A 25,466-nucleotide genomic window follows, 5' to 3' on the forward strand; every position below is an offset into this window, starting at 1 on the left:
GTATTCTGGCTCACCAGCGTCAGTCAACAACAAATAGTGCAATGAAGGAGAATACCTTTCTGGTGCAACTGAGACTCTACAGGATCTTCTCAAAGGAGGAGATGTTGGTTCTGGTTCTAACTCAACCTTTATATCTTTACTCTGGCTTCTGTTGGCTACATCACTTTCTAAAATTTCTTCAAGTGCTACTTCTTTAGAAGACTCTGGCAATTTGCCTGTATCAGTAGATTCTGTAGAAAATCTATCCTTATAAAATAGATTCTCGTTAAAAGTGACATTCCTGCTTATAATGATTTTCTTGTTTTGGTTGTCCCAAAATCTGTAGCCATACATGTTAGAACCATAACCGATAAAATAACACTTTCTGGCCTTGGGATCCAATTTATCTATACTATCAGAGTCTATCAAAACATACAATGCGCAACCAAATACTCTTAAGTGTGAAAGGTTTACCTCCTTCCCAGACCATACCTCTTCAGGAAATTGATAACCCAAAGGAACTGATGGTCCTCTATTTATGAGATATGTCGCTGTGTTGATTGCATCTGCCCAAAACACCTTAGGCAAACCTGATTGGATCCGCATGCACCTAGCCCTCTCGTTCAATGTTTTGTTCATTCTTTCTGCAACACTGTTTTGTTCTGGTGTTCCTGGTATTGACTTGATCATTCTGATCCCATATTCTGAACAGAAGTTCTTGAATTCGTGGCTATTATACTCTCCACCATTGTTAGATTTCAGACTTTTCAACTTTAAACCTGTCTGATTTTCAACTTCTGTTTTCCATGCTTTAAATACAGAAAACACGTCAGATTTATTTTTGAGAAAATATACCCATACCTTTCTCGTAGCATCATCGATAAAGGTGACATAATAGCATGAGCCTCCAAGAGATTTCACTGGAGCTGGCCCCCAAACATCTGTATGCACCAATTCAAGCTTTATTGCTTTCAGTGTCTTCCCTAGCCTTGAGAAACTAATTTACTTCTGTTTTCCCAAGATACAGTGTTCACAAGTGCCGACATCTACATGTTTTAACTTTGATAGCTTACCATTTTCCACCATTAGCTTCATTCCTTTCTCACTTATGTGCCCAAGTCTTTGGTGCCACAAGGATGAATTATTGGCAGCCTCAGTAACTGCTATCATGTTCTCATCTGCAACCATGTAAAGTGACCCTCGGTCACTTCTTTCCATTAGCGACAATGAGATTGCCTTTCTTGACTTTCCAAGCTCCATCTCCAAAAGTGGTTTCATGCCCCTCATCATCCAACTGCCCTACAGATATTAAGTTTCTTTTTAAGGCAGGGATATGTCTGACATTTTTCAGTGTCCAATGGCTCCCACTTGAGGTCCTGATGGCAATATCTCATTTTCTAACAATACTTAGAGGTTTGTCATCTGCAAGGTAAACCTTCCCAAACCTTCCAGAAACAAAGTTAGTCAACAATTCATTAGAAGGAGTGGTGTGGAATGACGCACCTGAGTCTATAACCCATGACTCAATAGGACTATCTAGGTTGCAAATTAATGCATCGTTTATCTCGTCAGTTGCTGCATTTGTGGATTCATCATCATCACACTTCTTGTGATTCTTATTTTTCTTCGGAGCTTTGCATTGATTGGTAAAGTGACCTCTCTTGTCACAATTCCAACAGACAATGTCACTTCAGAATTTTGGCTGACCTTTAGTTCTTGACTTTGATCTTCCTCGACTGTTGTAGCCTTTTTGAGTGGTCCTTCCTCTACTTTTAGTATTTAATGCTGAACTGGAAGTAGAACTGGAAGGCTCCTTGGAATCTCTCCTATGGACATCTTTGCTTAAGATCAGGTCGCAAATGTCATTGAGCTTTAACTTGCTATCTTTTGCAGAACTACTGACTGCAGTAACAATTACAGCCCAACTTTCCGGTAACGATGACAATAGTATCAATGTCTTAACCTCATCTTCAAATTTGATTTGTACTGACTCTAACATGGCAAGAATAGTGTTAAAGTCATTAATATGATTAATCACAGGGTTACCTTCTCCCATCTTGAGGTTGAACAACCGACGCATTATGTGTACTTTGTTGGCTGCGGATGGTTTCTCATACATGTCTGATAATGTCTTCATCAGACTTGCAGTTGTCTTCTCGTTGACGATGTTGAACGCGACATTCTTGGCCAATGTCAGTCTGATCACGCCAAGAGCCTATCGATCTAGCAGGTTTCAATCTTCCTGTTTCATATCGTCTGGCTTCTCCCCTATTAAGAGTTGATATAACTTCTTCTGATACAAATAATCCTCTATCTGCATCTTCCAGAAGCCGAAGTCTTTGCCATCAAACTTCTCTATCTTCACCTTCCCCTCTTCTAACGCCATTGCTCTGCTGCTATTTTTGAGAAAAGCTCTTGCTCTCTAAACTGACTCTCTCCTCTAAGTTGAGGAATTCTAGAAAAGCTCTCACTCTCTAAACTAAGACTCTTACTTCTAAACTGAGGATTATTCTTGTCTATTGTGGAAGATAAGATAAAATGCAACCATAGAGCATACTAAGAATATTCTTCCGATTCTCACCTCTAAACTGAGGATTATTCTTTTCTATCACTTGTAGGGCCCGCGATAGTCCACCTGTTGTTCCACCATAGTATGATATTGTCCGCTTTGTGCTAGGCCCGCACGGTTTTATTTTTGGGCTCCTTCCCAAAAGGCCTCATACTATGGAATGGTGGACACCCTTATAAGCTAGCCAATGCTCCTTCATTTTACCGATGTGGGACTTGGGATGAATCCCAACAAACTTCCCCTCAGACCAAGAACCACATGTCTTGTGACCTCCTCCCCTCAAGCGATAATCCGTCACCATTTTGTACCGCCGTTAACTCTACGGGACACGCCACCTGAACATCACAATATCAGGAAGACTTTCAACACAAGGCATCTCTTCTCCATTGCGAGGCACAACACTGAGGGTCTTCCCGCATCAAAACCCGGCCGAACTGTTGGCTCTGATACCACTTGTTAGGCAACTAGCATTAAAAGAGAGAATAAAAAGGAGAGAAGAGAGAAACAAACAATACTAAGAAGTATTTATTTTTGGTGTGTCTTAAACCTTACAAGGTGCCTCTATATATATAGCATAAGGAAGAAGTAAGCATTACAAACTAAACAATGTGGGACTTTTACACTACTTCAATTTTAGAACTTAGACTACACACTTAACAGAAGGAATGAGCTCAACAATTTGTATGAGAAAGGGAGATGAAAGACCCGAGGGATCTCTGATAAGCCAAATTGCTTGAGTTGCAGAACAGTCTCTAATATTTATCAAGTTATTAATCTTGGTTGTGGTGAGCTGGTGACTTTCTGGGAGTTTGAATCAGAGGAAGGATGAAGATAACTTTTGGTTTGGTTGAAGAAAAGGAATGGAAAAGAAAATATACTTGTTTGTTCAAAGGAGAAGAAAAAGAAAGATTAGATTCCCACTAATAAAAATTAATAAAAAAAAGGAGAAGTGTTGGGTTTAAATTATACTTATTTTTAGATAAGAATTAGTAAACAATTTCTTCCATTCTTTGCACCATTGCATGATAATTGTTCTCTTTTGATTTATTTTGTATATGCAGGTATTCAGATAGAGAATTGAGGATATAAGGGATATAGGAATGGAAAAATTAAAGAATTAAGGAGCAGAGAAGGCTCCCGCGCCGGGAGCAATGTTACCTACGCCGGGCGGGCATGAAATAGAGGTCTCTCACTCTCTGGAAGTCATCGTGCCGGGCGCAGTTTTACCCACGCCGGGCACGCCACAGGGCAGAGAAATGAGAGACGCGCAAATGGAATTACGCCGGGCGCGACTTATTCCGCGCTGGGTGCGATAACCCTAATCTGCCTCCCCAGCCGCCCATTTAAGGAAAATTTCGAGGGTTTTCTCTCTCATTCACGCAGGGGCGCCTCCAGGAGCTGCGGAAGGGATTCCCAGGGCTTGGGAACGGCCATGTGTGGATCATTCCTTTGGTTCTTCACTTCCTCTTCCATCTCTATTCTAGTTTTCCCCTCTTTGTTTTGAGAGGTTCTATCCATTGTATTGGGGTTAGATGTAATCAACAAACTCTATTGTAATCCTCTTTTGTGTTTAATGATATATATGTGTGTTGTTCCATTCTTTGTTGTGTATGATTCCATGCTTAATGCTTGCTTTGCCTTGATCACCCTTTGCATGATTTAAGGTTTCATTGAGTATTGGGAAATATCCTTGAAACTAGTTCTGAACATATGCCTAGTGGGGATTGTACCTAGGGATAGGGCTTGACCCATTAGTAGTCTTAAACCCTAATCGGTAATGCAGGTGTATGTATTGGGTACTCAAGGGATTGATATTCAATATTTTGCACCTAGGCTCATTCTCTAAGAGATTAGGTCTGAGTAAATTTATGGTTGACTGAGCAATAGATGTAACAAGAGCTCTAGGATTCAGTAGTAATTTGTTTGGTAAAGTCTAACCCCCACAATCTCATGTTTCCATTTAACCATTTCTTACCCTTTTCCAATCTAAATCAATTATTTGTGTGTTTTTAACAATTCCAGTAGTTTTGTTCTTTAATTCATATTTATATAAATTGGAATTGTTCTCAAGTCACGAGTAGCCAATGAATGCTTATTTTACCTTCTAATCCCTGTGGATACGATATTTTTACTACTTGTACGGCCGATATACTTGCCGTGTTTGAGTCCGTTGAGGGAAGTAAACTAATCTATAACTATAATAAAAGTACTTCAACGGAAATCTCAACAAGTTTTTGGCACCGTTGCCAGGGATTAGAATGGCAATTTAGTATTTATAGCTATTTGTGACTTGTTCTTTGAATTCTTTGAACTGACTTGTATACTCTAGTTCTCTGTGTTCTCTTGTATGCATGGTATTATTTGAACTGATTTGATTCATTCTTCTGAGTTGTGTTGAGCAATGCTGAGATTGCATACACAGTAAGGAAGAGCAAGAGCAACAGGAGGAGAAAGAGAATTAGGGAAGTTCAAGTTAGTCACAGTCAGGCTCGGGACAGTAAACAAGCGCTTCCTGGGAGGCAACCCAGAGATCTGAATTTTGTTTATATGTATATATGTTTTGTGTTATATGTTGTTTAGTGTTATAGGTTGTTTGTGTTATATGTTGTTTGTGATATTTGTTAAGTGTGTGAATCATGTTTGAATGGGTAAATATAGGTTACATTTTATTTGGAGTGTGAGAAATGAGGTAATTCTGTTTCTAGGTGGTTATAAGGCCTTCTTTCAAAGCAAATTTAGGCAAAATCTGACCATATCAGAGTACCGCGCCGAGCCGCCCCTGACGCGCTCGGCACAATACTCAAAATTTGGTCTCTGGAACCACCACGCCCGGCGCGACATCAGCCACGCCCGGTGCGATATCAGATTTGGAACCTCGTTGGATTTTACTTATATGAAGCACGGCGCGCCTGTGCTGCGCCCGGCGCACACCCTCCTGAAACCCATATTTTTATCTATTTTTAAGCATGTTTTTGTGTGATTAATTTTGGTCTAAGGTTGTTCTTCATTTTTTCTATTATTGCCTGGTCATTACTGTGTTTAATTGTCATGCTCACCATGTTCTTACATGATTATACTCCTTCATTATTTCTGGTTATTAGGACTTTCAGGTATATACTGATTGGCCTAGAGACCAGGCTTGTAAGCTTGGGGGAGTGGAGCTGCTAATGCAGGTGTGGTGGAGCACCTACTGAGGATGATGACCAGATTGGATGGAAACAGATGGAGCTCACCTTAGTTTACCTCCGTTTGTAATTTATTTTTCTGTTTATTATTTTCAGTATTTTAATTGTTTTTGGATTACTCTGGTTGGTTCATCTTTTTGTGAATATCCTGCTAGAGCATGGTTTTTAATCTTGTTGAATACTTGTTTTGCATGTGATCAATTCTGGATTGAGGTTTGCTTGATGTTTATGGTGTGTGTACTTTAAACATTTTCAAGTCATATTAGAGCTTTAGTTCATGATATGTTGCATACGAGTTTCAATGTTGATCATTGACTGAGCTGAGTTTGATAATCTGTGGATGCCAACCGGGTGAGGTCTGAGCCTAAATACTGATGAGAGAAACTACACTTGAGTTGCATGATAGACTTTGCTTGAGTTTACCGGGTGGTTTGCTAGTGTAGTGCATTTACATGATCAAGGCATTTCTATATTTTGATAACCATCTAAGCCAAAAAGCCATATTTATTTTTCATTTGACCCATAACTTCCTAAACCTAAACACTTAACCTTCCACTTATCCTAACCAGTGAAAAATTAACCATAACCTTTGTTCTGGTTAAGAGAGTATATTGATGATATCAAACAAGTTTGGGGGAGTTGAAGAATGAGGAAATTTAGGAAAGAAGAAGTATGTGGTCAACCAATAAATGTGTTGATATATATAAAAAATAAAAAATAAATAAAAAAATAAAAAATAAATAAAAATAAATAAAAAAATAATTTTAAATAAGATGCAAAAGTGTACAGATGCATCACATAAAGGCTAATGGCTGGATCTGGTTGACGGCCTGTGCCAGAATGTTATAATGGGGTATGGAGAAGGGTATCATTGTAAAAATTTTAATTACTCTCTTAAGCTATAGCACCCTCATTCCTTGAAAAACCATGAAACTGTTATGCTTAACCCTAATTAACCCAGATTGCCCTACCAAAGCCCTTGTGATAAATGCCTGCATTTGTATTATCATTGGTTTCATTTGGAAACAAAGAGCAAAGTTGAATCTTGTGGCGTGAGTAGTAGATATGAGAGAAACACTCACCCCTATACACTAGTGTGCATAGAGAGAAACACTTTCCTAGTGAGGATGCATTCATAGATAGTCATTAACTTTTCTCAGCTCTTTGATCTCTTTTGAAACTTTTGTTTGCACCTTGTCATGTTCCATTGCAATAATTGTGGCTGAAAGTTCGTTCAAGGTTCATGCTTGTGAAAAGAAATTACAAGTGAACTAGGAATAAGGAATTATACACATGCATTGCTTGTTATTTGCTAGATTAATTACTTTTTGCTTGAGGACAAGCAAGGTTCTAAGTTTGGGGAAATTTGTTGGGCTTAAATTATACTTATTTTTAGATAAGAATTAGTAAACAATTTCTTCCATTCTTTGCACCATTGCATGATAATTGTTCTCTTTTGATTTATTTTGTATATGCAGGTATTCAGATAGAGAATTGAGGATACAAGGGCTATAGGAATGGAAAAATTAAAGAATTAAGGAGCAGAGAAGGCTCCCGCGCCGGGTGCAGTGTTACCCGCGCCGGGCGGGCATGAAATAGAGGTCTCTCACTCTCTGGAAGTCATCGTGCCGGGCGCAGTTTTACCCACGCCGGGTGCGCCACAGGGTAGAGAAATGAGAGACGCGCAAATGGAATTGCGCCAGGCGCGACTTATTTCGCGCCGGGCGCGGTAACTCTAATCTGCCTCCCCAGCCTCCCATTTAAGGAAAATTTCGAGGGTTTTCTCCCTCATTCACGCAGGGGCGCCTCCAGGAGCTGCGGAAGGGATTCCCAGGGCTTGGGAACGACCATGTATGGATCATTCCTTCGGTTCTTCACTTCCTCTTCCATCTCTATTTTAGTTTTCCCCTCTTTGTTTTGAGAGGTTCTATCCATTGTATTGGGGTTAGATGTAATCAACAAACTCTATTGTAATCCTCTTTTGTGTTTAATGATATATATGTGTGTTGTTCCATTCTTTGTTGTGTATGATTCCATGCTTAATGCTTGCTTTGCCTTGATCACCCTTTGCATGATTTAAGGTTTCATTGAGTATTGGGAAATATCCTTGAAACTAGTTCTGAACATATGCCTAGTGGGGATTGTACCTAGGGATAGGGCTTGACCCATTAGTAGTCTTAAACCCTAATCGGTAATGCGGGTGTATGTATTGGGTACTCAAGGGATTGATATTCAATATTTTGCACCTAGGCTCATTCTCTAAGGGATTAGGTCTGAGTAAATTTATGGTTGACTGAGCAATAGATGTAACAAGAGCTCTAGGATTCAGTAGTAATTTGTTTGGTGAAGTCTAACCCCCACAATCTCATGTTTCCATTTAACCATTTCTTACCCTTTTCCAATCTAAATCAATTATTTGTGTGTTTTTAACAATTCCAGTAGTTTTGTTCTTTAATTCATATTTATATAAATTGGAATTGTTCTCAAGTCACGAGTAGTCAATGAATGCTTAATTTACCTTCTAATCCCTGTGGATACGATATTTTTACTACTTGTATGGTCGATATATTTGCCGTGTTTGAGTCCGTTAAGGGAAGTAAACTAATCTATAACTATAATAAAAGTACTTCAACGGAAACCTCAACAAGAAGAAAGAGAAAATATCCTTCCAAGTAATGAAAAACATGTTGTATATATCCTCGATAATTTAATCTAAGTTTATATTTTTTTTTCCTTTTAAATTTAAGATAAAATTATTTATTTTTCCTTCATTTAAAATTATATTTTTAATCTTTTTAATTTTTTAAAATCTTATTTTAGTTTTTAAATTTAATTTTTTTTAGAGAATTTTTAAAATATTGTCATAATAAATCTATATAATAATATCTCTATCAATAAAAATATAACATAATTATTTTGATTTTTTATTTTTAAATATGCTAGTGATTTATGAATTAAAATAAATATTTAAAAATTATAGGATTAAAAAGATTAATTATAAATATAAAGAATTAAAAATAAATTTATTTTTAAATTTAAGAGTCTAAAAATATATTTAAAATTTTAATTTGTATATATAATTATAACAAGAATTTTAAAATTATTATTATTTTTATGCGTCAATTTAGCCTTTAAATTATTATTGCAATTCTCTAAACAATAAGATTATAAAAGTACTATTGATCTTGTAGATCAATCGGTGTGAAATTATTTAGATTTATTAGTAATTTTAAGTTTAACGTTAAATAATAAGATGGAAGAGCTTTGTTCATATAAATTTTCCTTCACTCAAGTAGAATTATCTATAGAAGAAGATATTTGTACCTATATTAAAAATTATACCAGTGAGGTTATGACAAAGGAAAGAAAAAAGATAGAAAAGAAAGGAAAAATAATTATAAAGACTAATTTTAAGTTTGATGAAAAAAAAATTAAAAAAAAAGTATAGTTTTTTCCTTGTTCACTTGTGAAAAAAAAAGAATAAAATATGTATTAAAAGATATAAACAATATTTTTTTGGAGAAATGGTGTAAACATCCTATATAAAGAATGGGATGTGATATAAATGAGAATATTTTTGTGTTTTATATCCTTTGTTTCCATCCTTGTTGGAGCAGTCGAAGCATAGAAAAAACGAAATATTGGGTTGATTTCCGTTTCTCCTTTTTCCGTGGAATCCAACAAAGCTTTTGGGAGTGGCAGTGGGGACTTTCAAGTTTAATGGAAATACCATGTCTTTTTGTTTTCATATAAAAGCATCTCACTTTTTTCGTTACTTTCATAAATAATTCTCCTCACCACTTACAACTTACAAGTTGCACTATTTTTATTTTTTACAAAATCAAAGAATGAAACTCGACTTAAAATGGCCTAATTTTCCCACACGTACAAATGTGATTTTGCATGCAGCATATATACTTCACGTTTACATGAGGCAGAACTCTAGGGTTCAACAGAATTGGAAAACATGCATTAATACTGTAAAGATATTTTAAGGAGTGTTTGGTAGAGAAAAAAAAAAAATATAGAAAGTGAAAGTGTTTAATACAAAAATAAAGAAAAATAAATAAGAAATAAAATGAATATAAATACTTTTGATTGAAAAGAAAGAATATAAATTAAATTTAAAGGTTATTTAATTCTAAAAACAATATACAAAACTACTATTTATTTTAATACAATAGTTTTCAAACTATTTATACAAAAAAAAATATCTTTAAAACAGGACCAATTAAGTTTTAATAAAATGTTTGAAAATTATAATTAAAATATTATATTATATACTCAATAATAAATTAAAAAGTCATGTGATCATTTGTTGATGTTGATTAATTAAAAAATCACATTTAAAATGGATGACTTAAATTTATTCTATCAAAATTAATATAGTGATTTTTTAACGAGTAATCCTAGAAAATACAATAAAATTTAAACTTAAAACCTCATGTATACTATCTTAATTCTTCCACTACTAAACAAATCCTAGTAGTTCAAGTTAATATTATGTGATTTAAATTTTTTTTTTAATTGTTCTTTCTAGCTTATAAATAAACACTAAAGCAATTTCTTGTTAGTTTTTAATTTTTTTTTAAGATCTCATCATCTTATCTTAACTACAATGAAACACGCTCAAGGGAGTCCTACATTACTACAAAAGGATTCAACCAGACAGTTCTTCGTTTATGGTCAAAGATCAAAAAAGGTCCACAGCAAAGAAAGCAAAAAATAAGGACAGATCAACCAGAATCAGTTTGAAGGTTGAACACAAATATTCCTACATATCTGCATGATATATATTAAAAATCTGACCAAGATTTTCATAAGTACATCTTCACTTACCCTTTCTCTTTCCCTTGCCTTTCTTGTTTTTGCTTTTCTTCCCCTTGGCATTATTTTCCTTGGTGTCTCCATGTCCTAAGTTGATGGAACCTATCGAATTCTTGGACACCTTATCTTTTGATTCTTCCAAATCATTTTGTTCAGGTTCATCATTGGCCGCTGCAGTTTTGGCTTGTGATGGCTCACAATCAACATTGCTATTCATCATTGACAGCAGAAACAGTTGATTCAAGATAGGTCCTACTTTTGTTCGTCTTGAAAGAATTCTCCTACAGAGTTCCTCAATTAGAATGTGGTTCTCAATCACTGCATCACCACTGCAAAAAGGGGAAGAATAAAAGGTTAAAGATAGAAGTGGCAAAAAAATATTTGCTGTATTAATGCGAGTTGCTTACATTTTGAACCTGGCAGTCAATGCGGAAGAAAGTTGCTTCATTTCATCAAGCAAGCTCATCAATCCCTCCATATCATTTTTGTTTTCAATAATGTTAACAGGGTTTTGTGACAAGCTTCCACGTATAGAACAAGTTAAACGCTCATACCCAGTGTTCAAAGTATCCTAGAGCATAGAAAATGCGAAAACAAAAGATATGTCAGACACACCTGTGATAGAAGCCCATTTTAATGATGTATTTAATTACACATCAAATTTTTTGGCTTACCATTATCATTGTGAAATTAGGTAACAACTTATCATCAACACCCAATTCATCAATTGCCAGCCGTAAATTTTCCAACATAGCCCAGAAAGAGTCACCATTAATAGACATGTTAACATCATATGTAATCCCACTATCTGATGTCTGATCTGGAACAGGAACACAGCTTTTATTTGGAGAACTGGAACAGTTTTTTGAAGGAAACTCTTTAGACAGCGAGTCAGAAGCTTCTACAACCGCTGCAGTTTCCTCATCCACACGGTCAACTCTATTTGGAAACAATACTTCAAATATAAGATTTCTTTGGCACATTGTTAAATCCACAAACACAGCATCTGGACACAACATTTCTGGAGAAGTGTTACAGAACCTGGCGACAACCAATGGATTGTCAATCGATTTAAATGCTTCAGCAAAGACTTTCAAACCAAGCTGATTCCTTCCTCTCTTAAGAACATTACAAAATTCTGGTGGCAGACGAGACATCAAATAGTTCTTCTTCAACAAATTGCGAAGCAACTCTAAACATTTTCCAGAGCTCAGATGAAGCAAACATAATGAAACAACCAATCTCAGAAGAAACAACGGGAAATAATCTTCCTCGACTAGGTATGACCTTCTTATCCAATTTATGGTACCATTTTGATCATAAAGAAGATCACGAATGACAGCAAAAATAAAATTATGGACATTTTCAAAACATGGTTGTAGCTTAGCCAATGAACTCAAATTTGCAGGGGAATTTTCATCCTGATGAATGAGCCATTCAACAAAAGATGATTTTGTAGCAAAAATGATCCCCTTCCAGCATGATGTTAAGAGCAAAAGGCGGTCAAGGAGGTACATAAAACAATTGGGAGATATATAGTCAACTTCTCTTGCCCAATTCACACTGTAAGTGTACCGCAAAGCTTCATATAGGTTAAAAACATCATGCATGCACTGCCTCTCGTAAAAAGCTTCATTGCCTGGTGAATTTCCCTTAGCTGAATTTAATTGCAAGCCACTAATGAACTCTTCCCAAGCTGGATTATCTTTAAATCTTGACAAAATGTTCATGAACAGTTCACCTTTTAGATTAGCTGTACCAAGAATCATGACTACCATGCGTCCAATTTGACCATAAGTCAGCCTATGCTTATCTTTCCGATTAATGCTTTCATAGATCACATCCTGAACCAAATCCTTACAAGTTTTTGTTGTTCTAAGAGAAACCATGTCTTTTAATAGTGATTTCCCCCAGTCTAGAGGAACTAAATAGCGCAATGAACACTCAATTGGACTTCTGTAAAATTTCCCCAATGTTATCAAGTTATCATGGCTGAAGTTAAAAAATTTGGATTCTAGGAGAAATTTGGAAACCTCATAGATCAGCAACAAAGACCTGAATTGACAAAATTCTGAAAGAGCTTTATTAACAGAAAATTTGTAGAGTGAGTCAAGGATGTGCAAGACCTTCATGCCAACAGAAAGAAACTGTAAAGACCAATAGCTCTGAGCAGCAGAAACTAAATCATGAACATCAACTGAAACTAGCCTTCCTTTCTTCTTTAGAAATCTATCACCCAGTTTTTTCACCCAAGTAGCTTCAGGGATGAGCAAGATGTAAATGTCATTAAAATTAGAAGTTTGCTTCCGAACACCCAAATAATTCAACGCAAACATTCCATAACTGCTATTATGGTGAATATCTTGAGATTTGAGATTTGGAAGAGATTCTAATATTCGAACAATGTTATCTTTCCAACATGTCCAACAATGAAACAATGTATCAACAGAAAATTGATTCTTCGATATCATTTCTTCCACAGAATCATCAATTAAATTGTCTAGCCAGACAAACTTGGAGGAGTTCAGATGAATATGAGCATCCAAAAGCTTCCACAAACATAATATTTCACCTTTGATACTCCCATATGTGCGAGAAGATATCAAATGATTGACCGTCTCAAAAATGCTCTTATGCTCATTTGATAATATCTCAGCTTCAGTAGATGCAATCACATTAAAGATGCTCAACTCTTCCTTTGCAAATGATAATGCTCTACTCAAAAGCCCATCTTTATGTTTAAACTGCTTTAAGGGCCATCCTTCACTTTCAGCGGACCAAAGAGAATTCCCGAGTACATACAACAGCATAAGTTCACAAGCTTCCATGAATTTACCAGCTTTACCAAGTAGATCAACCTCATGTAGAACATCACCCATCATGTTAGCAATGTTTACGGCCTCCACAAAGTTCCCTGACTCTTCTTCTAACACAAGAAGCTCATCAAGTAAATTTAAAGATTGTAAGAACTGGCGCTTCAAATCCATTGAATGAAAAGCTTTAACAAATTTCATCATGGTTCTGGTATCTTTACGGTCAAAGTAATTACGAGCACAACTTTCCAGAAATTTTTGTTCTATTGTGTGTAGTTCATGACATTTTACTATACAATTGTCAGCATTTTCATTCTGTTTCCAATGTTGAATGTAATACAAGCCAATGTCAAACAACCCTCCTTTTGCACAAACATTCAAACAATCCGTGAAGAAACTGCCTCTTGCATACACTCGAGCTGCAACTTCATAACAACCCGCCAAGTAAAAACAATCCCCAGCTCTTTTCAAATCAGGCTCTTGACATTTCTCCAAATAGAGCTTCCCTGTTATGTTAGCATAAACAAGATTAATATCGTAGATTAATTTCCAATGAAGCATAAATATGAGAATGCGAAAAAAACGTGTAGATAAGAATGAAAAAATAAACATGAATATGTTATTTATGAGTCGATGACTAAAACAAAGAGAGAAAAGGAAAATTTGCCTCCCATGGCATGGGTTTTTCCCCTTCTACAGAATGTTGACAGAAATTTTGCCTTGGAAAATGATGAAATGCATTCATCTTCAACGATGTAATAAAATAACACTCATATGACTTGAATAGGGACAATTAGGTACTTTAACATTAAAAAAGTGATATTAGATTCTCATCCATATATTTTGTACTAAAACAAACTTTTATATTGAATCCGTTTGCTTAAAGTTAAAAAGAAGTGATTCTAAATAAATGTTTTTATAAAAAAACAATTTTTTAAGAAGTAGACAAGACTTGCTTCTAAAAAGCAGAAAATAGCTTCTTTTTTTTTTTTTTTTTTAAATCAAAAAATAAAAAGTGCTTATTTTTTATTTATAAAAAATTATTAAAAAAAGTTTAAACAAACAGACCCATTATCTGAATAAGCCTTTCATATTTTGCTGCACTTTAGTATGCCCAGAAAACATATTTTCTTTGTTTTCTAATCGCTATAAAATTGTAACTATTTTTTTTAGTCTCTGATTTTTATGTGATCATTTTTAACTATTTTTTATTTATTAAAAGGTTAAGTAACCTTCTTATATGTTACCTACAAGTCTACAACCATTACCAATATCATATAGATATTTAACATCTCTAAAGAATTTTATAAATCCTTAAAATGAATGTTATTTATCTATCTTAAAATGATCATTAAGAACTAAAAATAATGAGTTTAGATTTTAGAGAAATGAAAATCAAAGAAAAATATTTTACAGGAATTAAATCCAAAATTTACTCATTTTACAAGAATTGAAAACAATGTTTATAAATTTTAGAAAGATGAAAAACAAAGAATTTTTTTTCTCAGGAACCAAAATAAAAATCATCTATTTTACAGGGAATAAAAATATATTTAAACTTAAAAAAAAATAGACATGTATCTAGCATTAGCATAATCCCTACGTATACATAAAAGAAAGTAAGAAGTAAGAACAAACAACAAGTATTTATTCAATTTCATTTGTGCAAATGGTTTAGAAAAAAAAAACTATCAATCAATGTACATAAATAGGCAAGGTAAAGTACAACAAAAGTTCAAAAATATGAATTTGTACAATAAAAGACAGTACTCAATACTCAAAGTAAATTGATTTATTATAGTATGCAATGCAATAACACATATCGAACATAAGACATAACAGTGAGTTACAACTGCGGATTTTTTTTTTCCTTCTACATAAAATAAAATTATTAAGATGAAGAAAGAAAAAATGGAACCCTCATAAAAAAGAACAAAATAGAGAACGAGGAAAAAACACAATGAAAAAGCTTCCCAATCCCACATGGCCACATCATATAAAAGTAAATATTTGTGTATTTAATATGTACATCATAGGACTACATCTCAGACTTGTATTTATCAGTTCCAACATTTATATTAATTAGTGAAATGAATTTTTTTTTTTTCTGTTATTGAGCTGGTTCCAATCTGCAACCTGGGTATCCACAGCCAACGAATGCAAAACATGACCATGTAAGATACTTTATAAACTGATTTCTTAATTCATAACAACCAAAACTAGCAAAATATTTTATAAGCAAATGACATTAAAATATAAACATGGATGCAAAAGATCAAGTTCATACCAGCTCTTTCGTAATCCCCTAAATCAGAAAAACACTGAGCAGCAGATTCAGCCATTCCTATGCCTTCAAAAATTTCAGCAGCTTCCCTAAGCATTGCATTTGCATCCTCAGAATTCAAATCACGCAAACGGTTTGCATTTGCCCTAAGACCAGCAGCCTTAGACTTTCTCTCCCAGTAAGAATCCCCTGCTCTTTCAAAACACATTGTTGCCATCTCATAGTTATTTTGATAATATAGCTGCAAAGGAACAATCAAATTGATTCAATATCATTTGTAGATAAACAAAATTGCTAGACAGAAGAAGTGCACTGAAATAATTTGATTTATTCCTAATAGTAACAAACTATTAGAGATATTACATCCAATTTATGAGGTATATTTAATATGTAAAGTTCAAAGCAAACAAAAATGAACAACCTCACGAGACAACAATAAACAATCATTCAATCTAATGAAAAAACAGCATGATGTGTTATTTTAATTCATTTCTATTAAAGCACAATGAATATAACGGTTGATTATAAAAACAACCTTCTTGCCACGTGACCTCCATTCTTCTGGACTACTAGCAACTTTCATTGCCTGAGCAAGTGAACCATCCAGTTCTTTAAATTGTACCAGACCCTTTTTTCTCCAATAATCAAACATGGGTCTAGAGTACTCCTCTATATTCTCACATATCCACAATCTCTGTCTTGTACGAGTTATAGCCACATATAGCTGCTTAAGTTCAGAGCACAAGAGATTGTGTTTGGAATCATTGAAACTTGGACACGACTTAATTTCAGTAGGTTCCAGCATATCTTGTTCCTTCATATACTCATATATCACTCTCCATCGATTCTTCAAAGGTGAAGAGCTAAAAAAGTTGAATAGCAACACATCCTATAAAAAAAACACGTCAGTTAAAAAAAATTACACAACATTAATTAACATATACAATAGAAAAAAATCCGATAAGATGCTTTTATAACAACCTGAAACTCAAGCCCTTTGCATTCTAAAATGGTTAAAACAAGAGCATGTTTCCCCACATAGTCTAAAATTTCCTTACGGGCAGAATCATCTCGTACTAAAATTACTTGCTCTGCACCAAATCCAACAATTTTCCCACCCACATGTCCACTATTGCCAAAAATAGTTACAATTGCATTTTTTCTACTTCCACATTCAAGAACCACTGGACCTTCCCCATATATCAAACTGGTCTCAGGTTTCAAAACATCAATAGAATGAGGGAAAAAACGAAAAAGAAGTTCAATGGTGCTCTGGGATAGTTTGAGCACTCCTGCATGAGTGCGAAAGTTCTGATTCAATAAAAAAATATCTGAAGTTTTCCCTTTCACTTTTCCTTGATTATATGTGCTTCCCTTTGATTCTAGCACAAATTTCCTGTAAAAGAGAGATTTTATATCTTGGAACCTAAAATCAATTCCCCTTGCAATAGTTTGTGCTGTATCTCCACAGAAAACAAAACCTTCATCTACATTCTTGCAAACATATTTGAATAAAGCAATTTGATTCATGGTTAAATCTTGCACCTCATCAATATACACGAAGTGCATCTCATCACCCTCATATCTGTTTATTTTGAGCCGACGATGAAGGTCAATTACAATATCAGCCAAATCAAAATCCCCTCTATCCATCTTCATTTTCTCATAACTATGATAAATATCATATATGATATCTCTTTTCTGCTTGATTAAACTTGATGCACGGTTTTCAGACAGTGAAAGATATTCCTCGCGGCTTAGCTTACCTTCACTAGACTCCACAGCTTGCATACCTCCTTTTATATGGGATATGATTTCAGTAAACACTCTGGAGGAATCAAGTTTCTTTGTATACTGGGAGTTAAAATGGGGCCAATATAACAAATCAAACCTGTCATAAGTCACCTCTTTCTTCCTAATGAATGTTTCCAAAGCAACAGATCTTACACCAAGATTCTGATCATCAGAAGATAAGTCACTAAATCTCTCAAAATAGGAAACCCCCACAGTCCCATCAAGCATCATTAGAAACTTCTGAAATGTTATCACAAGGGGATATGAGTCAATAGGAAGATTCATAAAAGAGTCTGGCATATTCTTAAATTGTATTGATGTATCAACATCAACAATATCTTCCTCAATTGAACTGCTGTCAACAGAAATATTCGCACCACATATAAATCTGTATGCATAACAAGGTCAAATAACGTTAATATCAAACTAACTACGAATAAAAACTATGAAATAAATGAAATTAAGTGAAATGAGTGAAACATGAGAACAAAATTATTTCAAAGGAACTCCACATGTTATAATCTAATGATATCTGGAATTAAGAACTTTTAAATACTATTATTACATGCTATCTTGTACAAATAACAAAACAAAAAATTCATAATCTCATAAAAGACATTTCACATGCATTATATCAAGCAATTCACTACCACAATTGTGACTCATGCAGTCAAAATAAGGGTGAAACCAAAGATTTTATCTTACCAAGGTCGAGAGCAGCAATTCCAAGAAAATGAATGAAGGTTCAGTTTGTAATTTAACTTCTTTTAATCAAAATAATATGTATTTCTAGAAAACATACTGATCCACAAATAACAAAATATACCCAAACTATAACATCGGAAAGAAGAAATAAAATAAAAAAAAATTGGTAGAGTACATCAAGTCAATAATGCTCATTTTTGTAATAAAACGTCTTATAATCTGAATAATATACATTTACAAAAAATTACTGATCAACAACTACCCATGACAAAAAATAATAAAACCTTTTTATTGATTAAAAAAATAAAATTGGTAAATCTTTATCAATAACCTATCTTTTGACTAATGAAACAAATGAAGGTTTATTTTGTAATAAAATCTATTTCAATTAAACAATTTGCATTTCTAAAAGTCATATCAATCAACAAATATGAATGAAAGAAAAAAAAAAACTTTAACCTTTACAAAAAAGAACTTGAAATAAATAAAGTAAAACAACTATATTTCAACACAAATAGACTATTAAAAAAAAAGTAAAAAATATTTATATATTATTATTTATATTTCAGAATTAATGAATAATATCCAAAGAAAATTATACTCAAATTATTCAATGCTTCACCACTAAAGTGATTTAACATTGTAAGAGTCGCAAACAAAACAAACAGATGATTACTTGAGATTGTGACAAACAAGATTCTTCCCTGAATATTTTGTTGTTGCTTTTATGACTTAACTAGTAAGGTAATAGATTATATTTTACAACCACATAACTCTACAAATTTAGTCTCTAGTACAAGTTAGTCTAAAAATTCTTTTGTTTAAAATAAAACTATTAATGGATTAAGTTAAGCTTTTAAGTTATCTATAAAATTATCATCTAGGAAGGTAGATCCCTGAACATGACAATAAATCATATTACCGTTTTTAATACACTGTATTTCAATAAAACTAAATTCTGTTTAAAATTCTTATATTTGATTCATAATAACTACATTTAAATTTGTTGGGGTGTCATATAGTATATTATAACATATTAGTTGTTTAAAAAGTAAAAACTCATAAATGACCATCTCTCCCAATCCCCCCTTCCCTCCACTTGGCCAACAAGACAATTGTATAAGATATTGATACAAAAAAAAAAAAAGAAAAATACTACAATCAATGACAGCATAAGTTGCTAATTTCATAACAAAATGAAAAAAAAATAAATAAATCTTTTCATTGAACTATTGCATTTCATGAAATCCTCTATATACTAAACAATCACATAACAGTGTTATATCCTTCATATTGACAGAACCCCAAATTTTGATCCAGTTCTTTTTCCACATGAAAACTTATTCCACAACCTACATGTATAAAAAAATGGAGAAAATATAACAATACAAAAAATCTCCGAATAAATTATTTTCAAGTTTGCATGTATCTAATATATCAATACAAACGTTCCCTTTCAATAAATTCAAATATTTCAAAGAGAAGACAAATAGACAAATCGGTAATGGTAAGAATTAAGAAATACAGAAGGGATTAATCCAGAGATTGCCAGATAATGTCAAATTCAACATTTGTTACCTGTCACTCATCAACTATGAGAAAGAAAAGCATATTGTCTATTCTATAGTAGAAGTTCCGCACCTTTTCAATCGCACAACGTGATGTTTTACTGCTTGACATAATTTAGGACTCACTGTAACAAATAACTGGTGCAAGACAGGCCTATCATTCACAGCAGAACTCTCTTTATACTCTTTATCACGATTCAAACAAGGAACTGAAGCAGTGTTAATTCCATATGTTTCTTCAACAGCCATATGATGCTTGCTCTCCTTTTGAAATAACTTCATAGTCAAAACAGTGGTTTTTCCAGTACCAGAGCGACCCAATACAAATGTACTTTTAGGAAAGAGGATTATTTCATATTCTTCATCTGACACTTCAAATGGAAGATCCAATTCATCACTGTTGCGATCAGACAGCAAGTGGCCAACTACAACTGATGATAAGGAGTAGAATTTCATCAATAACAAGCTCTCCTCAACCTTTGAGTTCTCCACATAAATTCTTTGATCACAACCACTTAATTCAGCATCATTTCCATCATTATAAAGATTCTTAAATTTAATGATCTCAATTGTTTTTTCCCAACTTACTGGGACCTCCAAATTCCTAGAAGAGAAGCAAAACACATGATATCAGTCAGCTATAACAGTTTAGGTCTAACTGAATGTAACTTATAAAACTTACCCCTCTGTGCATTTCTCACAGCAGCGACTTATAAATTCATCACTGTAGCTTCCAAATATACTATCCAGACGCTTCACTAATTTTGGAATATCCTCTAGAGGCAGTACATCCCATATCTTCAAAACTTGAGTATACCTTGATTCTTTTACTATATCTGTTGAACAAATAACAAAGAGACCTCCAACTTTGAATTGCTTCAATATCCGTGATGTTCCATTTCCACAATGTAAGTCCACTTTCATCCTTTTAGGTCTCCACCCACTGGAGAGTTTGAGCAAAAGGCTAACAACTGACTTTTTAGTCTGCTCTGATCGCAGTTTCTTAAATGATCTAAGGAAGATATCACTGAAAAGAACCTGCAATAAACACAAGGCGGGAATGTGATCTAAAAGGTCAGACACCTGATCAGAAAATCGGCAAAAAGAACAAAAAGTAAAATTACAAGAATGAGATTACAAATACCTTCCACCTGGAGTTTTTGAAAAGAAAACTATCTGCATTAAGTAAATCATCTAATTGATCCAACTCTTTCTTGGTGTCCCAGATGCTTTTTGCCAAATCCTTGTCTTCATCAGCATTGAAGAAACATAGACGCTTTTTAGCATCATGAACCAAAGATTTCCAAACATTTTCCTCCTTTGACAAGGTCCTTTCATTTCCCAAAATCCACAAACAGTACCTGTTCAATATCAAAGTGCAAACATTACTCCATGTGTCAAGACTAATACAAATTTTATTTTCGCACAAAAAACAAATGCAAAAACGAATAGTACATAGTAAGCTCTACCTAGCTCTTGTGAGAGCAACATTAGTCCTCTGGTGATTGGAGATAAATTGAAGTGAAGTAGTACTGCAATTGGTTCGGACAGTTGATAATATAATAACATCCCGCTCTCCACCCTGGAAACCATCAATGGTTTTTACCTTTACATCAAATCCATGGTAACTATCATACTGCTTTCCAAGTAAATCCTGTATTGCTACAACTTGGGCAGCATAGGGAGACACTACACCTATACTGAGGTTCTCCTTGGAGTCACGCCATGCTGCATAGGGTAAAAGAAGGGCATATATTACTTAGAAAATGTGTATATTAACAAAGTTATTTAAAAACAAAAATTAAAATATCTAGTATATTTCACACATTTATCATACACATTTCTAGAAAAAAAATTTCCCTTAAAAACACTACATAGTTGATCCGGATATTACTTAAACTATCACCTGCTAAACATTAAGCCAAATACAACAAAGTAGTTTTGAAATCAATGAAAAACATTCACTTTTGACTGGTATATTCCTTTTCAAGGAAAATGAAAATACACATGATAGATTTCACATACATACACGAACCTTTAAAACAATTTTTAATTATTTTCATCACAACTGCTACTTCAACCACATTTTTCCGACTTCGTCCAGCATCATCAAACTCTTCACTGCCACCAACTACATTTATAAAGGAATATGGTCCAAACATTGGCCCTGGGAGATATTGCTTTCTATAGTTCTTTCTCACAACATTTGGAGCATCAAGAATTTGGTTTAAATAGAAGTGTGAATTTGGAAATGAACTTATTGCTGGATGCATCCTGTACTGTATGTTGAGAAAGTGATTTGGATGACCCAGAGAGCTCAGCCTCGCAAATAGGCTTCTTCCAAAACCAACTTCAAAAGCCACCTTAGACAGAACAAGGACAGGCATAAATATTAATTAGCATTGCAAAACTTTCTAGGCTTCAGAAGGTTAAAATGTACGAACCAAGGATAATGAAAATTGAAAATAAAGTAGCATGTACATACATTACTTGCAACCATTGCTGGTAGCTGGCATTCATCTCCAACAAGAACGACATGGTCTATGATTGGAAGTAGCAGGGGTATGATTGATTCACATTCCTTCAACTGTGCAGCTTCATCAATCACCAAAACCTTCAATGGCTCCATGACAACAGAATGCAGCTTAAAGGAACTAGATGCTGTAGAAAATATTAATGATGATGATCGTAAACAAAACTCTCTAATTGATTCTTCATTCATAGTATTTGGCAGCTTGAGATCATCAAGTGAACTTTTAGCGGTTCTTAAAAAAGACAAGCATTCAGTTCTGCTCTTGTACAACAAGTATTCAACACCCACAGATGACTCGATGGAACTATCTAGCTCTTCTGGAGGAGAAAAAAGCTTTTCCAATACTTCAGAAACAATATTAGTTTGTAACAGCAATGCTTCAAAGGAAGCAACTTTGTGAATAAGGCAAACCAAATCTTCAAAGTTATGGTCCAAAATGTAACTTCTAGCAATATGAGTACACAAGATAGAAATACAGTCTTTGAGTGGCACTGCTATAGAAAGAAATCTTTCTCTCACAAACTCAAGAAAAGATTTGTGCATCCTCTTGCTACAATCTGAAGTGTTGTCGTCTTTTGCCTTGCATATATTATTATCATCAACCTGTTCTTGCTTCTTTCTCAATTCATTTTCAATGAATATATGATAATGGGAAACACAATTTTCAAGAAAATCAATCATTGAAGTAAAACAACATCTCCAACCAGTACGTGGTGCAAAGCATATTATGAGCTGCTTGACACGATGATCCAAATATATGTCTTCAATATCTGCACCAACTTTGAGCCGCTCATGATTCCCAAATAATACCATGTCTCCTAATGCACAGAACAAAGCATCAGAGTTTCTATCAAATGATTCTCTCACCATGCTCAAGACACGAAATGCCACTTCTTTAATGGCAACATTTGTGGGGGCACAGACAAGAGTCCTATGGTTCATCTTCATAAGAGCAAAAAGCAACGTGCCCAGAGTTTTGGTTTTTCCCGTTCCTGGTGGACCCCAAATGAGATCTACAGTAGACTTATGATGGCACTGGGAGGAAGATAGGCACGCCCAAATTGCCTCATATTGAGACTCATTCAACTCTGATGATAACCTTTGATACGTTTTGTCACCCTTTACAGCATCTGTCTGTAGAGAGCAGTAATCACAACTTTCCTCAACCTGCGCCCCATCACATATCCATTAGTTGTAGCAATAAGTAAATTTTAAGAAAATGTCCTACTTGAAAGTGCCACATAGTCTCCATAACGATCAAAGAGTAAATGCCACTACCAATTTTATAAACATTTCATATTGTTGCTATGAATCCTAAGATATTACATATATCACAATATGGCTTCCCACTCTCTACTTTGTAAAAGGTGATAGAAATAACTATGACTATAATAGACAATCGTCAATTAATAACACTTAATATTAAAATAACCAGAACATCATCGCAGTGTTATGTTTTGATATAGGTTAACTCAGTAAGAGTGATGACAACAGCTTATCACTTCATTACAGTATAAATTAAAATTTGAAATATTGACTTAAAACTGTAATATAATATTAACTTTCTTACCAAACCACCAGCGCATAAAATTTTCTTGATTAGCTTTGAATTTCTTGACATGTGCAGTGCACTCCATATTCTTCTATCAGGGATAATATTAGTCAAAAATACTATAAACAAAGACTTTTGCCCTTCTTCATTGATGTCAATTTCTTTAGGTGCAGCAACTTTAAAAGTGGACATGATATTAGGGTCATCATTCTCACTCTCCTCCTCAGCAACCCCAGCTGATACTACAAGAGTCCATGTCCTTCCCTCCCTTTGTAAATCATTGACAGTTTCAGGTTTAAAATCAGCCAAAATAAAAACATCTCCAGACAATGTTTTATACAGCTCTTTTCCATGACCAGAGAACCTGTTTTTCCAACCGTCAGTTCTAACATTGTAGAGTGCATCACCACGAGAGCTGGCCTCCTCAAGAGAAATTACTTCAGCAAAAGGGGCACTGGTTAGGATTTCCATGCTTGAGCATAACTGTGCCCGAGTTTCTTCCAACAAGGGGTACACATAGGACCCAAAATAATGCTGAACAGAATTGAACGATAGATCAATAGGTTTCACCTGTAAAATGTACACAGTAAGAAACTCATTTTAAAATTGAACCTACAAGCAAGTTTTGTAAATTTGAGTAATAATGTATATAAGTTAGAATGATTTTGTTTGAAGTATACAAAAAGTAAACTAAATGTAAAAACAACTAGTCCTTAAAGTAAATGGTAAACAACATAATACCAAAACCAAACTCAGATGTTAAGTGGTTGGAAGATGACGGTCAACGGTCAACTGCATGGAACATGGATAACCAATCTAAACTAAACCCATTTTTAACTAACCAATTCAATTCAAGGCATTGCACACAAACATATTTAGGTAAGGAAAGAAAAATAAGGGTGATTTTTTTATTACTTGTTAATCAGTTACTAAGCGGTTTCACACTTTCACTTTCACACTAGGAAACAGATAATGAAAAAAGAAGTTAACGGAAATAAACAGACCATGTCCTTGTAAAGATCTTCATTGAAAATGTCTTCAAGAGACCAAGAAAATATAATGTCTACGAAGCCATGATCATCAAAAGTTTTCCTCCTCAAGTTTGAACTTCGTCTCATGCTGCTTCCTTCACTACAAAAGGTTTGATCAAGAAACAATTTTGACATGGACCCTAAAATATACACAAAAAATAGATTCCTTACCAACAAAGGAAGAATCCTCGTACTATATTTGTCGTCGTGCACACAGAAGAGCCTTTACAGAAAACCAACCCAAAGATAAAGAGAAAATGGAGTTTCAACTTTCAAGATTCTCACTGCATGCTTTTGCTTGAGTTTTGCAATAATCACTTCACACTCAATGATATTTTGGATTGTTAGTTGCTATAATAAGATAAATTATCAATTTTATAATAATAATTTTAAAAGTTATATATCAAAACTAAAATTCCTTCCGATCGATTAATAGTCTAAAAAATTTACGTTGATTATTTGTTAATAATATAATTGATATTAAACTCAAAATTATAAGTGGTTTTTGTTTGCTTGCAAGAAAATTATAAAAAAAATTATTTAGCTATAATTGAATTTGCAATTGTATAATTGTATAAAAAACAAAAATGTTTTCTCTTTATAATTATTGATTTAAAAAGAAAGAA

General features: G+C 34.0%; 1 protein-coding gene across 2 annotated transcripts; it reads right to left on the bottom strand.

The window, feature by feature from the left end:
• Positions 1-10,392: 10,392 nt before the first annotated feature.
• LOC109804810 (uncharacterized) lies at positions 10,393-25,171 on the bottom strand. Of its 2 annotated transcripts, none has more exons than XM_083068883.1 (15): positions 25,012-25,171; positions 24,814-24,935; positions 23,828-24,379; positions 22,210-23,424; positions 21,760-22,087; positions 21,194-21,452; positions 20,869-21,085; positions 20,407-20,762; positions 19,798-20,328; positions 16,639-17,839; positions 16,193-16,546; positions 15,661-15,898; positions 11,235-13,879; positions 10,968-11,131; positions 10,393-10,889 (listed from the first exon to the last, which is right to left on the bottom strand). In XM_083068883.1, the coding sequence occupies exons 2-15, from the start codon at positions 24,925-24,927 to the stop codon at positions 10,565-10,567; spliced, it is 8,499 nt and encodes a 2,832-aa protein (XP_082925009.1). In that variant the 5' UTR covers positions 24,928-24,935; positions 25,012-25,171; the 3' UTR covers positions 10,393-10,564. The 2 variants fall into 2 exon arrangements, with proteins under 2 accessions (XP_082925009.1, XP_082925010.1); XM_083068884.1 differs by having other exon boundaries at positions 24,814-24,940.
• Between the last annotated feature and the right edge of the window lie 295 nt (positions 25,172-25,466).

This window comes from Cajanus cajan, chromosome 2 (genome assembly GCF_000230855.2).
Source record: "Cajanus cajan strain Asha chromosome 2, NIPB_CcT2T_4, whole genome shotgun sequence".
NCBI lineage: Eukaryota > Viridiplantae > Streptophyta > Magnoliopsida > Fabales > Fabaceae > Cajanus > Cajanus cajan.

What these genes read in the sequence shown, in the direction of transcription:
- LOC109804810 (XM_083068883.1), bottom strand. Translation starts at nt 24,927, where the DNA reads ATGAGACGAAGTTCAAACTTGAGGAGGAAAACTTTTGATGATCATGGC. An exon ending in TTTTATGCGCTGGTGGTTTG is followed by an intron (nt 23,425 to 23,827) that starts GTAAGAAAGTTA and finishes GATGGGGCGCAG; the next exon opens with GTTGAGGAAAGTTGTGATTA. An exon ending in CTAATTTCACAATGATAATG is followed by an intron (nt 11,132 to 11,234) that starts GTAAGCCAAAAA and finishes TCTATGCTCTAG; the next exon opens with GATACTTTGAACACTGGGTA.